The sequence below is a fragment of the Bubalus bubalis genome, chromosome 3, assembly GCF_019923935.1.
Source record: "Bubalus bubalis isolate 160015118507 breed Murrah chromosome 3, NDDB_SH_1, whole genome shotgun sequence".
Lineage (NCBI taxonomy): Eukaryota > Metazoa > Chordata > Mammalia > Artiodactyla > Bovidae > Bubalus > Bubalus bubalis.
The window spans coordinates 173,687,344-173,701,779 of NC_059159.1; the positions used below are offsets into that span (position 1 = coordinate 173,687,344).

Consider the following 14,436-nt stretch of genomic DNA (forward strand, 5'->3'; position numbering starts at 1 on the left):
GTGGGTCACAGAGAGTCAGCCCCGACCTAGCGCCTGAGCACACACGCACACACAGGCTTGAGCTTCCCGAAGACGAGGACAGATGAGGAGGCGAGGGTCTCCCGCTGTGGCCCCTGAACCTCCCTCTTGGCGTGGAGTTCGCACTGATTAGCCAAGTACCCTCTCGCATCCTTCCCAGGAAACGGCCCTGATGAGGGAAGTGAGTTGGAACGCAGACAGACTGTGAACATCAGAATTAGCCCACCAGCTTTCTCCCGCAGTCAGCAGAAAAAAGAGTTCTGAGATCAGCGTGGAAACCAAGATGTGTTTAGAAGGCAAGGTCTCAACTGTTCACAGTTGGGAGAAAGAATATGATAACTTTTTATCTTAAAAATTAATCTATCCCTTCATGAGCATGTCATTTTAGGAAGTTTAGTATTCAAATACGGCGAAGCGCATGGCTCTACCACTTAGAAATGAGTGAGGGCAGAATTAGACATTTCTAGATATCTGTCTGTGATAAAAGTTAACTTTCTCCTTTCAAGCTAATTTTACAGAATTAGAACATATAATTATATCTTATATTTCATGAATTTTCAGATGCTTCAATACAAACCAGAAAATTTGCTAACAAAGTGAAGTCATGTACGTTTGAGTTGCCAGCAACATGCATCAAGTATGGGAAAAATCTTTTTACATAATAATGAGAAATGATTGATGTAAGAGAGTAGATCTAATATGTCTTTACTCGATCTGTTTTTAAAGTCTACTTGAAGGGATGACCAGGTTCCGTCTTTGTCTTCAGTTCAGTTCAGTTCAGTCGCTCAGTCGTGTCCGACTCTTTGCGACCCCATGAACTGCAGCACGCCAGGCCTCCCTGTCCATCACCAACTCCCGGAGTTTACCCAAACTTGTGTCCATTGAGTTGGTGATGCCATCCAGCCATCTCATCCACTGTCGTCCCCTCCTCCTCCTGCCCTCTTTGTCCTAATTTAATTTTTATTCCACCTGCTAGCCTGGTGGGATGTGGAGCAAGGTGGGAAGGCACATCCTGACACTCTAGACACGTCTCTCTCTCTGCCTGGAGTTCAGTCTGGCGTCCAGAGGTCAGGATGATAATACCAGCCCTTTGCTCACCTCACTGCCTGCTTGCGAAGCCTAACACAGGTGCCATACAGACTGAAGCTGGAGAGAGGTGAGCGGTCCAGAATGGCTGTGTAGCAACTGATTCAGGTAGTTTTTGCAAGAAACTGGGCTCCCAGGCACAAACTCGAGCCCTTCTATGATCCTGAGGCCAAGGTCCGCGGTGACGCCGAGCAAACATGCTGTGTCCATCAAGGCTGTCACCTTAAAGACTCAGAGCTCAGTGACAGCTCAGCTCAAAACGTGGCGTGAGCTTTCTGTGCACACAGAAGCGCACAGGGCTCCGTGGGAACCAAAACCTAAACAAGCACCATTCTTTGCCCCCAAAACATAGTATAGTGTGGAAGAGGAGTGTGTGCTTGAAAACTTGTACATAATAGTTCTTCACAAAGGGCAGGCAGAATTAGAAGTCATAAGCCAAGAAGGAGGATTTAAAGATTGGAGTTGAAAGCAAGAATTAAAGTTTTCAGATAATGAAGACTCGTGAGTTTCATGTTAGGTTTCCAAAGAAAGTGGTAGTGTTCCTGAGAGGTCTTTTCTGTCTGATACGGATGGAATACGCTTGAAGAGAAGGGGGTTCCTGCACCCCCAAGTTCCTCCCGATCATACTCCTTGGAACAGCCACATGAAACCTGTCTGTGAAACAGCAGGACCAAAGTCTTCAGACTCCTCTGCACTCCGTAGTTAACAGCATCAGCAGCAATCTTGTTCTACTGGATCAGGGTGTTCAAGGTCGACCGGCTAATTTGCAAAGTCTCCAGGCGGTGTGTGTACATATGCACGTGTGTGTGAAACACGTACAGACACGCAGAGCGAGAGAGGCAGTTGGTTATTGTACTCTCGTCTGTCTCAGTCTGAAAACCACTGATTTCAAAGCAGTTCTTGTCTGGGTGGGGTATGACTATTCTCTTCTGTGGTCCCCAAACATAGGTAAACCACAAACCTAAAATATCATCAAGTAGAAACGTTCTCAAAGCAGTGAATAAATAAAACTTTATGCACCCACATTTCTAATTAAGATCCCTAACGAATAAAAACTTTAAGAAGCATAATGTGCACGACCTACACTGAAAAGTATTATGCAACTTGGATCCCTTGTGAAAACCATTATTTTTTGCTTCAGTTTATCTCATTTAGCTTGAAAGGCATTTTAAAATCGTGCTCCAGCCTAGGAAATGGACAAAGTGTAGAATCAATAAGCCAATGGAGCTCTTCTGAGCGGCTGTAGAGACGAGATATTAGCCTGCTCTTTGGATGCCATCAGTCAGCTGTCCACGCATGAGGTCTGATTGGGGTGGAAAGAGAGGATGTGTGGCCATGGGCAGGTGACAGGGAGGCCCATGCTGCAGATGCCGGGAGGACCACGCTGCAGACGCAGGGCAGCCTCCCCTCCCCCACTGCAGCCCTGGGCAGCGGGCTGCCCCTGGAGACAGGCCTTCTGCCCTTGGGGCGCTCTTCCATCTGCCCCAAGGAGTTGAGGCCACACTGTGGTCAGGACCAGAGTGTCACCTCCAAACCAGGCCAGCTAACCAATGCCTGCCGCCAGACCCCAGACCTCCTGGAGCTGTTCCCAGACCGCGCAGGGATCTGGTGGTGGACAGTCCCTGTCAGTCCATGTCGCTTAAATACAGTTCAGTTCAGTTCAGTCGCGTCCGACTCTTTGCGACCCCATGAATCGCAGCACGCCAGGCCTCCCTGTCCATCATCAACTCCCGGAGTTCACTCAGACTCACGTCCATCGAGTCAGTGATGCCATCCAGCCAGTGATGCCATCCAGCCATCTCATCCTCTGTCGTCCCCTTCTCCTCTTGCCCCCAGTCCCTCCCAGCATCAGAGTCTTTTCCAACAAGTGTAAGTTAAATGTGCACATAGGTTATCAGAGCCGGAATCAGCACTCAGCTCCCGCTGCGCCTCCCTGTGCTGGCACTGCACTAGCCGGCCTGGCAGCCCCTGGCCACATGTGCCTATTTACATATAAACACCCTGAATTTGAATTTAAGTTAAGGAAGCTGGCAGCATGCTCTGCACCACCGGCTCCCCACCGCCACCGCCTGCTCCTGGGGTGCACGCCCCTCATTCTCCAGTCTCTGCCCTGAGGCCAGCTCCCAGCCGGCCAGGCCCGACTCCGCCTGACGTGACCTCTGCCCAGGTCTCCTGTCCCTCACGGCCCAGGTCACCACCCGACCGCAGACTTTATGTCGACTTCGTTTGCTTCTCTTCCCGCGCTGACGCCGCGATGTCGCTGCTGCCCACCCCTCTCCTGGGGTCACCCGTCTGCCCCAAACGCGGCTCAGTAAGCAGCGGTGGAGGGAAGACACGGCCATGTCTGTGTCCCCCAGGCCCATCAGATCTGGGACACTTGGGACCTCAGCTGGGGACGGGACACAGACATGCCCTGTGGTGTCCTCTCTGACCTTTTTGAAGCTGGAGGAAGCCATCTGGAAAAGCAATACTTGACCCGAGGAACCGACAGACGGAGGCACCCCCACACCCGCACCCCAGCCCCATCCAGCGCCGCCCCTTTCCGCCCCCGTCTGTGCCCCGAGGTCACTCTGGCCCCCCACGACGGAGACAATGGGGACAGGCCGTGCGGGTCTGTCTCATGGGGTCCGTCTAGGGCCAAGGAAGGCTTCTGGCAAGGTCAGGAGCTGACATGGTGAACGTGCAGAAGCCCAGGGCTCGGGGGGAGCCCGGCATGTTCACCAGGGACCTGGTGCCCGGGGCGCGCCCTGCCGAGCCCGGGACAGCGGGGTGTGGAGAAGCGTGTGTCCACTGCAGGGACGGAGCCTCCGCAGCAGACACACAGCAGGAACGAGTCTAGTCCCGTGAACCACTCCTTCCGGGAGAAGCAGGTCGAGCCGTTGGTGAGCAGACAGGTGCGGAGAGGAGACCGCAGTGGAAACAGCCATGGAAGCGGCAACGCAGAGCTCCGAAGGGAGGGCTGCAAGTGCATTTCGGGTGATTGCACATAATTCACCCAAATCATCTCCGCCGTGATGAGCTCCGGTGAGGACAGAGAAACTGCTGTCTGACGTGAGAGCAGGGACAGACAGCTCAGGATCAGGGGCAGCGGTGACGGCGAAGGACGCTCCTTAGGCGAACTGTCTGTCCTTCCCGATCTGCAGGGGGTCATCCCAGCAGGGGCCCGTCTGGCTCTCCTACCTCTGAGCATCGCCTGCATCCCGGCAACTTCGCAGCAGCCTGCAGGAGACGAGGGGACAATGCCCCGTGAGAGCAAGGCCCTCAGGTGTGGGGGGCTGCCCCCCCGTAGAGCACCTGCAGAAGGAGGACTCCCCTGTCCAGGCCCAGGCAGGGACCACTGTGCCCCTGAGGAGCCTGTGAACTGGTCTCTGGGCATCAGGGATCCTCTGGTGCACACAATGCAGGGAGACTCTGACCGGCTGGCATGCAATATTCTACTTCCTTAACCAGAAAACAGTCCCGGGGAATTCTAAATATTTTTTCACAATCAATAGGGAAGTCTTGTGCCAGATAGCAACCATCCATCTTAAACAACCTTTGAGAGATGCTGAGTATTTTATTAACGTAACCCAGGCATCAGCCTTCCCTGGTGGTCCACTGGGTAAGACTTCCAGGTCCACTGCAGGCAGTGTGGGTTCCATCTCTGGTCGGGGAGCTAAAATTCCACCCACATGCCTCACGGCCAAAAAACCAAAACATAAAACAATACGATAATGCAGTCAATAAAGACTTTGAAATAGTTCACATCAATAATAATAACAATTTTTTTTAAAAAGGCAACTCTGCAGTCCACGCTTGTGGTCACCGCAGTCTGTAGCTGCAGCGCTGTGCCTGGCGCCCTGGGGCAGGTCTGACCTGTACTAGTAAATGAATAGCCAGCACTGGACGCTCTGGGGCTGCACAGGGCTGGTGCTGGTGCAGAAATACCTGTTGTTTGGAGGAAGAAGAAAGGGGTTGTATGTCTGCATATAAGAAGAAAATAAGAAGCAGCGGGTTCTGGGGGAGAGGCCAAGGGGGCCCTGGGCCAGCTCTCAGAGGCCAATTCGTTGCTCTGCCCGTCGAGAACCCACCCCGAGCTCTCGGAATTTGAGCTCAGGAACCCAGGACACCCAGGAGGGGCCCTTCCACTCTGCAAAGGGGACCTCAGTGTCCACTCTGCCCCATGCAGTCCTGGGCTCCCCTGGGTGCTCAGTACAGTCGGGGAGCTGGGGGCAGTGGCCCTCAGTGAGGTCAGTGGGCCTCTGGTCCTTGTGGCCCGCTCTTCCCAGCCTCCACCCTTCTCACCACCAGAGGAAGGGTGACGCCCAGGAGTGACCTTTCCTACATGAAGGGCTGGAGGAAACTGTGGGCTTTTGTGATTTGCAACCCATGGAGGGTGGCCTCTTAGACCACGTCTTCTATGACCTGGCAGACCTAGAGAATTTCTGCTGTGAAGAAGTGTCTCTTCTTCCTGTTCTTCTACGTTTTTGTTTTAATCTGTTGTCTACTTGAGAGATTTTAATGTCTGGAAAGAACAACAGCAACCTACCTTTTGATTCTAGACGCTGAAAGAATCAAAAGGTGGGTCTCAGACTAACCTTTGGAGACAAAATGCTCATTGAAGTCTGCACTTGGTTTTATAAGATTATAATCCACAGAGTTCTAACCACATTAAATTCTGGTTATGGGGATGGAGAAGAAAAATTTCCTACATGGCTCCATTTTTTAGAGAATTTTTTGTTGCTGTTTTCTAATTGTAGCTTTGAGCATAAATTGTTTTTAACAATCTGATTCAAAAGATAAAGTTCGGACCTACAACATTTCACAAAGCTCACATTGGAATCCAAAAGATGCATAGAATCCCAACAAAGATCCCGGTGTACTTGATGAGGAAATGCTGTGGAGACCCCGTGGGCTGAGCTCCTGAACCACCTACGCTTCCTGGGCGCAGGGCCCTCCCCTGGAGTGGCTGGATCAGCCCTCCTCCAGTTTCCAGCGGCATGGACACACTGGGAGCCCCTCCCAAAGGCAAGCCCAAGGCTGTCCCCTGCACGTGCCCTCCCCGTGAGTTACCGCAGAGGCTCTGCTAGAGAAGAGACTCCATCCGGGCAGAAAGGCCACAGAGATGCGGGGCCTTCTCCTTAAACCTCTCAGTGGCTGTGCTCTTTTGTTTAGAATGTGGACCTGAACTATAAAATAATTTTCTGGTAAAACATCTTTTCTCATCGCAAACACACTCTCCCTGTTTCCTGGATCATTCATCACATGAAGAACTACCCCCACTGACTCCTGAATCTCTTTGGATTGAAAATTCAGTTTGTGGACCATCAAGACCACGTTGTTAATGCCTAGCTGGCCCAGAGACTTCTGGACCGTCTCCCACTGCCCACTTCCACGTGTGGTCCTGTTCATCATGAGCCTCAGCAAAAACACAACTAGAAGGATAAACTGCCCGAAAGCATGAAATCAGAAACGGAATTCCAAAAGCTCACTGTGAGTGACTTTGAATTCTGGAGGCTGAAGCTTCGAACCTGCTGTTGGCAAGTTCCTGACGGACCCCCTCCATCCGTCCACATCATTAAGGCTTGACTTTGTCTCACATGCGTTTTTAAAGAGTTAAATACTGAAACCTTGAGAAAGTCCGTTACCCATGAGGATCTTCTGAGGCTGGAGCCGTCTCTCCTGCCATCCCCATGCTCACGGCTGGGGTCCAGCAGCCTCGAGGACACAGAGGGTGGCCTCCCGGTTTTGAGAGCCTCACCCTGGCCATGAGTGATGTGCTGTTAGGTGAACGCTTCCTCGGTATTTCTGACGCGTTCACTGGTTTTGTTTTCCTTTTGCTGCTCTTTGGGAAAACATGTACGCTCGTTCTCAGGGTATCAACTCCTAGAAATTATCCAAAGCAGCGACAACATTTATTTCATACAATTAATGATACTCTCTGACTAATATATGACAAATTTGATTTGCTGATGTTTAGAGAGATGTTAAATTTCAAAAATGTGTTGGTTCCACGTGTGGGCCAGCAAGGATGTTGTTTTCTGTTACTGATGTGTTGATGTCCAACCCTGTTCACCAACAAAAACCTTTTCTAAGGAGACAGCACAGAATCCATAAAGAAAATTCTTGGGCCCCGACTCAGCTCTGAATCACCCAGTATATTCTACCAATCAATACACCTCATTTCCTCACTAATACACTTTAAAAATTCTTCTTACTCTGGTTTGTTTAATCATAGAAACAAGGAGTATATTTGAAAATGGCAGGCAGTTAACCAAATCCAACCTAAAGTGGGCAGGGGAATCCATTTGCAAATCCATTTAGTATTATCTGTACTTTGCAATATATGTGGTAGTGGCTGCAGAGCATGAGGGGAAACGATGCATACTCGATCAATATCCCTTAAGAGTTAGAATATGTTTCAGATGAAATACAGGGGTTCAGTTCAGGTCACTCGCTCAGTCGTGTCCAACTCTTTGCGACCCCATGGACTGCAGCATACCAGGCTTCCCTGTCCATCACCAACTCCCAGAGCTTGCTCAAACTCAGGTCCATCGAGTGGTGATGCCATCGAATACAGGGGTGAGTGTAATTTTTAACATGGTCCTTTTTAAAATGAGTATTCCTGAATTCTTTTGAGTGTGGACATGACATTTATCCACACGTTATATCCGCCGGCTCACATGGTCACGCACACGGTGTATCTGCCAGCTGGCCACAGGCTTGCCGAGGCACAGGATGACCGCAGCAGTGCTGGATGGTGTGCTATGGGTGCCAACTCACCACAATCCTGCTCTTAACGGGCGTCTGGCCACTGTGTACTTCTCCCACCCACCCTCTCCAGCCCACTGAGATACAGTGAATCAGAGTACCTTCTAAGTTTTGCTGGGGCTTGTTGCTTCACAGTGTATCTTGATAAACTGGCTCTAAGGTAGAAAATTCAAAGCCACTCTCAACCCCAGCATGTGCTCTTGGTACTGACTGCCCAGGGTCGGTGTCGGCGCAGAACCCACCAATGTCGGGATGTCGGCACCCCGGCAGGACCCACCAATGTTGAGATGTCGGCAACCTGCAGGACCCCCAATGTTGGCATGTCAGGACCCCAGCAGGACCCGCCAGAACCTTGGGCTTTCTTCTGTGCTGCCCAAGCATCTCTGTGAAAGCATTTTAAAAGCAATTGCTGTGAACATCTGCTTATAAGGTGACAACAAGTTCACAAACTCTTAGAAAGCCTAGTCATACGATGGATATCATTATTATGCACGTGGTCAGGCAGTAAATAAAGAAATCCAATTTTAAAAGCAATGCTTAAAATTTAGAAGTAATGAAAAAGTAATATTTTAAAATTATATTTAGGCTTCCCAGGTGGCTCAGTGGTAAAGAACCCACCTGCCAATGCAGGAGATGGGAAGTCAATCCCTGACTCAGGAAGATCCCCTGGAGGAGGAAATGGCAACCCACTCCAGTATTCTTGCCTGGAGAATCCCATGGACAGAGGAGCCTGGCGGGCTGCAGTCCATGGGGTTGCAGAGAATCAGACACGGCTTAGCAACTAAACAGCAACAACAAGACTATGTTTCCGCTAGCCAGCGGCTTGTCTGTCAACTCCAGAACTCCTAGTCTGTAGCAGCCCCCGTTCCCTGAGCACAGGCCCCTTTTAATGTCCCTTCCGCCTGCGGACCTGCAGGCGGCCTCCAGGTCCCTGACGGCCGCGCCCCGAGCTTGCCTTCCGCGCTGTTGCAGCCACAAGTTCTAGCCGCTTTTCCCTCTTGTTTTCTCGTGTGTCCTCTTGTCTGCTCTCTTTGCAGAAGACCACCAGCTGGGCTGTCACGGCGCACGCGCGCTGCAGGACGCGGAGAAGGACGACAACAACAACGACGAGTACGACAACTACGACGAGCTGGTGGCCAAGTCGCTGCTGAACCTCGGCAAGATCGCAGAGGACGCGGCGTACCGCGCGCGCACCGAGTCCGAGATGAACAGCAGCACGTCCCACAGCCTGGAGGATGACAGCGACAAGACGGAGGTCCCCGGCCGCAAGGGCGAGCTCAGCCTGGACCTCGACAGCGACGTGGTCAGGGAGACGGTGGACTCCCTGAAGCTGCTGGCCCAGGGCCACGGCGCCGTGCTGGGGGACCACCCGGGCGACCGCGCCTACGCGGACGCGCTGGCGCCCCCCGACGGCCGGACCTTGAGCTACGGGATGCTGGGCAAGCCGGCCAACAACGGGCTGGCGGACAAGCTGGTGGAGGAGAGCGACGAGGAGGTGTGTCTGAGCAGCCTGGAGTGTCTCCGCAACCAGTGCTTCGACCTGGCGCGCAAGCTGAGCGAGGGCAGCCCCCAGGAGCGGCCGCCCCCGCCCGGCGCCGGCCCGCGCGCGCACGGCCGCCCGGAAGACGACTTCCCGGGCCGGACGCCGGACCGCAGCTACTCGGACATGATGAACCTGATGCGGCTGGAGGAGCAGCTGAGCCCCCGGCCCAGAACGTTCTCCAGCTGTGCCAAGGAGGACGGCGGGTACCGCGAGCGCGACGACGACGCCGCCTCCGTGACCTCCGACCGGTCGGAGGAGGTGTTTGACATGACCAAGGGCAACCTGACCCTCCTGGAGAAAGCCATCGCCCTGGAGACCGAGAGGGCCAAGGCCATGAGGGAGAAGATGGCGCTGGAGGCGGGCCGGAGGGACAGTCTGCGGTCCTTCGAGGACCAGTCCCCGCGGCCGCTCCCTGGGGAGGAGAGGAAGCCTAAGTCCGCTGACAGCCATGTCAAAAAGCCATACTATGGTAAAGGTAATATTTCTACCTAACGTAAGTGGCCTCGTGGAAGCGGGAGCTAGGGCGAAAGCTGTCGGGCGTAGGCTGCCGCTCACGGAGGCATCTCACCGCGTTGCATCACCGGTGCATGCTTCTTGTAGGTGATTCCAGAATTATGCCTCATGGTTATGTCTCCAAAGAGCAAATAACATATCTGTCTGAGAAATGCACAAAGCAGCTTAATAACATGATATTTCAGGGGAAGACACATGTCTTGGAGATCCAGGGTGAGAGCACAAGCCCGTCACGTGATAGAGAATGTTAGGATGAGTCTGTTTTTTGGCAGGTGAGCCACAGTCCGTGTGGAGTGGGAAGGGTTTATGTGACAATTAGCCAAGGGGGGGTGAAGTGTGCATTTCAGATTGCATTGAGTAGGTGGCATCATGATTTATGAAAGTGAAAGTGAAGTCGCTCAGTCATGTCCAACTCTTTGCGACCCCATGGACTGTAGCCCACCAGGCTCCTCCATCCATGGGATTTTCCAGGCAAGAGTACCGCAGTGGGGTGCCATCGCCTTCTCCAGGAGATCTTCCGTACCCAGAGTTTGAGCCCAGGTCTCCCGCCTTGTAAGCAGACGCTTTACCATCTGAGCCACCAGGGAAGTTCCTGATTTATGAAATTATCATCCAGTGACAGGTATTGATGGAACCTCGCCCAAGGGAAGCATCCCTGCTAGACCGGGACGGTAGCAGCAGAATGACCACTGACGTGAGGCGAGGGCGGTGGCTCCACGTCCACTGTCTTAAGTAGCCGGTCAGTGACGGGAGCCGGTGTCCCCGGAGGAGACCAGTAGTCGTCCTTTTAGCGTACCCACCCCTCTCTATTCCCAGCCACCGCGGAAGCAGTCACGGTGCTTGCTTTATCAGGAGACACTCAAAACCATCCTCTGCCATAGCTCCAACCAGGTTTCTAGTTGTAAAGTATGTGGGTGCATATCTGCGTGGGTCTGTACATTCAGCCATATGCATACATGTTCGCTACACCTAATATGTGTAGATGTATATTCCCAGCCTGAACAGTCGACGGCAGGTTTCCAGTAACAGCCATGTTCGCTTTCAGTATGAAGTGGATTATAATTTGACCTCGTGTAGGAGCTTGTGAATATTTCAGTTTCAAGACTCTTTCAGAACCGAGTGAGAAGAAGCAACTTCAAGAATGAAACTGGTGATTCCCTAAATCCTTCCCTAGTTGTGCCAGAAAGGTCTTCTGTCTTGGGTGTGGTCCTTTTCCTTATGAATGTTGTTTCCTTATAACGAGGTCCAGATTTTGCTTTGGAAATCAGTTGCTAGGGCAACGCCACACAATCAGAACCCACTTCTGTGCGGACACAGGTGTGTATTCTCTTGGTGGGCATGCACCCCCAGGGGCGCATTGGGCTTTTCTTTAACTCCACTGGAGACGGACCTCAGCCAGAGGCCTGCTGGTCCTGCATGTGCCAGGTGCTTGGGTGCTGACGGCCGTTTCAGTAAGCAGGTGTAGGCCAGACCCTGTGAAGTGCAGTGTGTGAAGAAGGGTCCTCTCTTAAAGACCATGACATGGAGCTCAGGGGATCGTCAGGCTTGCTTTGGGTGTTACAAGACGCGGAGATGCAGCTAGTGTGTTTATAATGAACACAGTCTCTTAGAAATCCATAGTTGGATATTTGAGAATCCCAGGTGGCACCAGTGGTAAAGAGCTCGCTAATACAGGAGACATGAGGGACGCGGGTTCGATCCCTGGGTTGGGAGCGCACTCCAGTGTTCTTGCCTGGAGAACCCCATGGACAGAGAAACCCGGTGGCCTATAGGCCACGGGGCCACAGAGCCGAACACAACTGAAGCGACCTAACACACACACAGACACGGAACACTTGGGAAGAAACGGTGTCCTTCCCTGTGGACTGGGTCGGGGACAGACACGACGGCTCTCTGCAGAGTGTTCAGGCATGAGTCTGGTTGCGAAGGCAACCACGCGGGCTCATGCACGCGGGGCTCCTGTGCCTGTGTTGGTTTCTGCGGTTTCTTCCAACCCAGCAACTTGCTGTAGATTTTCACTCACTTTGTTTTGTTATTATTGTTGTTTTGTATTGTTTTGGGGAAGAAGTGGAGTTCGGATCACTTGTTTCCCCTCAATAAACAGGGACAGAATGGAAACAAACAGTAAAATCCCCAAACGGAGATGCGCTTTTTCTCTGAAAGGGGGGAGGATTGGGGATTGGACTTTCCTGACGACTTCAGCCTCTCCCCAGGTTTTCCACATCCGCCCCCTCTGGTGTGTTCCACATCGCTCCCAAATTTCTTTTGAAGATGTCGTAGTTACATGCAGAACCAAATAAATAAAGCCAAGGAAGAACACCAATGTGTGGAGAGAGAGAAAGTGTCTCCTATTTTAAAAAAGTTATCTGCCCTCCTGGGCTTCCCTGGTGGCTCAGGCAGTAAAGAATCTGCCTGCAATGCAGAGACCTGGTTCCATCCCTGGGTCAGGAAGATCCCCTGAGAAGGGACTCTCTGCCCACTCCAGTATTCTTGCCTGGGATATCCCATGGACAGAGGAGCCTGGCAGGCATGGCCAAGTGTGTATCAACAATCTATGGTCAGCTTCTCTGCTGCTATATTAAACATGGAGAGAACACTCATACCAATTCTCATTCATACACAATCTCTTCAAAATGATTTAAATTAAAGATGAGTAACCTTTCCAAAAGCTTGAGCTAAAACAAAAGTTCATCACAAAACTTTTTCCACCTTCTCCTCAAGTGTCTACTCCAAAGGGAGAAAGGGAAGGGCTAGATCCAGCACGCGGGTGTTTCTAGACGTCGTTGCAAGGTTTTGGGTAGACTGTTGGCCTGTTTTGCTTGCTTGGTTGTTTTGCATTTGCTCAAAGATTTGCTTTCAAGATGAAGTGGGGTTGTGAGAAGGGAGAAAGGAAGGAGGTGGGGGTGTTGGCAGAGGCAGAGGTGACCGCCCTCCCCCAGGACACAGGCATCGAGAGGAGAGTACACCCAGGCGTCTCCAAACCTGCAGTGGCCGGAGCCGCATGGTGTTCATACAAATCTGCGCTGAGCTTCAGAACACTTTCATAGGTCATGACATAGTATAATTTGTTAGGAAACTGTAAAAACTCATGGAAAAGAGTCACATAATGATTCCTAATAGTTACAACTTATGTTTTTATCATTTAAAGTCATTTATATCTAGTTTGTTATTTTAAATGATATCTCTAATTTATGATCTTAAATAATATTTTCCTTTGAAATGGTTACTTGCACTTACTATTTTATATTTGCATCCATTCAGTTATACCACTATTATTACGAAATTACTCAAAGGCAATAAAATGCTGAGCCTTTGGTTGTCAGAGAATCTCAAATTTAAAGATACTTAGAAATTGAAGTCACAGAAGCATAGGTTTAGATTTGTCTTCAGAGTTGATTATCTGTAAATAAAGGCAGAAAGTAGCTGACCGTTGTATCTAGGACATATCTCTCACTAAGAGATTCCAGGACCTGGAAGATATATTTTAGAGAATAAAATGTTAGCTGAACAATAAAAGGAAGGATTTTTATGCAAACATAAAAGTATATATATATATGTATATTCCTGTGAGTCCTATGTCTATTTCAAGTTTACATAAATGATTAAGAAAAAAATTTTATAAAAGTTCCAAAAATTTTAGACCAATCCTCTTTCTTGATATAAAATGAATCCTTCTCCAAAAGTAAAACATCTGTTTTCTAGATGTTTTACTAGAAAAATTACTATTGGCCTGATTAATGCAGTATCAAGATAAAAGCATTAAATTCCGAAAGATCTGTTGCCTGTAGCTTCCCCGGGCCAGACGTCCAACAGTCCCCATCTATGCTTCATCTGTGCCTCTCGTTCTGAAAACTGGTTCAAAAGTAGTGTTTCACACACTGGTATTACTGTTTGGTCTGGGCTTCATCGTAGAAATAGGTTCTGGGGTTATTTTCTGCACATTTATGGGCTGCGGCCAGTGCTGGTCTAGGGTTAATTTTGTTGGCAATGTCGCCGCACTCTGGCATCTGGCGTCCGCCCCGTGGGCACCACGGCGCCCCAGGCTGCCCAGAAGTGCCGCTCCTTAGTCTGGTGCATGCTCGCACAGCTGTCCAAGCCTTCCTCTGGCTCCAAGCACAGACGAAGAGATCAAAACAAATTCCTGCTGCCGCAGCTTCTGAAACGTTCTTGATTGCCTATCACCTCTGTCAGGTGGGAGTCCTGCCATTTCGGTCATCTGCTTGCAGTGCCTTCTGAGAGTTCAGTCTGTCTTGAGAAAAGCACTGAATTTGTGTCCTAAGAACAGTGTTTCAAGAGAAGACATTTCAGTACCAGTAAAATTGTGCAGTTAATGGCGCATACGATCAGAGAATTCAGTAAGAAACTCTGCTGCAGAGTGCTTAAAAGACGTTATGTTTCCTGGTTGGATGTCACGAAGCAGTTGGTGAAGGATTATGGAGATATCTTGTTCTCTGAGAAGGTCACTGTCTCATCATTATTTATGTTGATTTCTTTGAGCAACAACTTATCATGTAACACACGGGAAA

General features: G+C 50.6%; 1 protein-coding gene across 16 annotated transcripts in view; it reads left to right on the forward strand.

Moving 5' to 3' along the window:
- MYT1L (myelin transcription factor 1 like) overlaps positions 1 to 14,436 on the forward strand; it is a 378,916-nt gene that overhangs the window by 270,886 nt on the left and 93,594 nt on the right. For 12 of the 16 annotated variants that reach the window (XM_044940559.2, XM_044940561.2, XM_044940570.2 and 9 more), the window contains one exon: positions 8,892 to 9,872. In XM_044940559.2, the coding sequence (XP_044796494.1) occupies positions 8,892 to 9,872 (981 nt within the window). The remainder of the gene's footprint in view (positions 1 to 8,891; positions 9,873 to 14,436) is intronic. The other 4 variants (XM_044940563.2, XM_044940573.2, XM_044940569.2 and 1 more) reach the window with 1 other exon arrangement.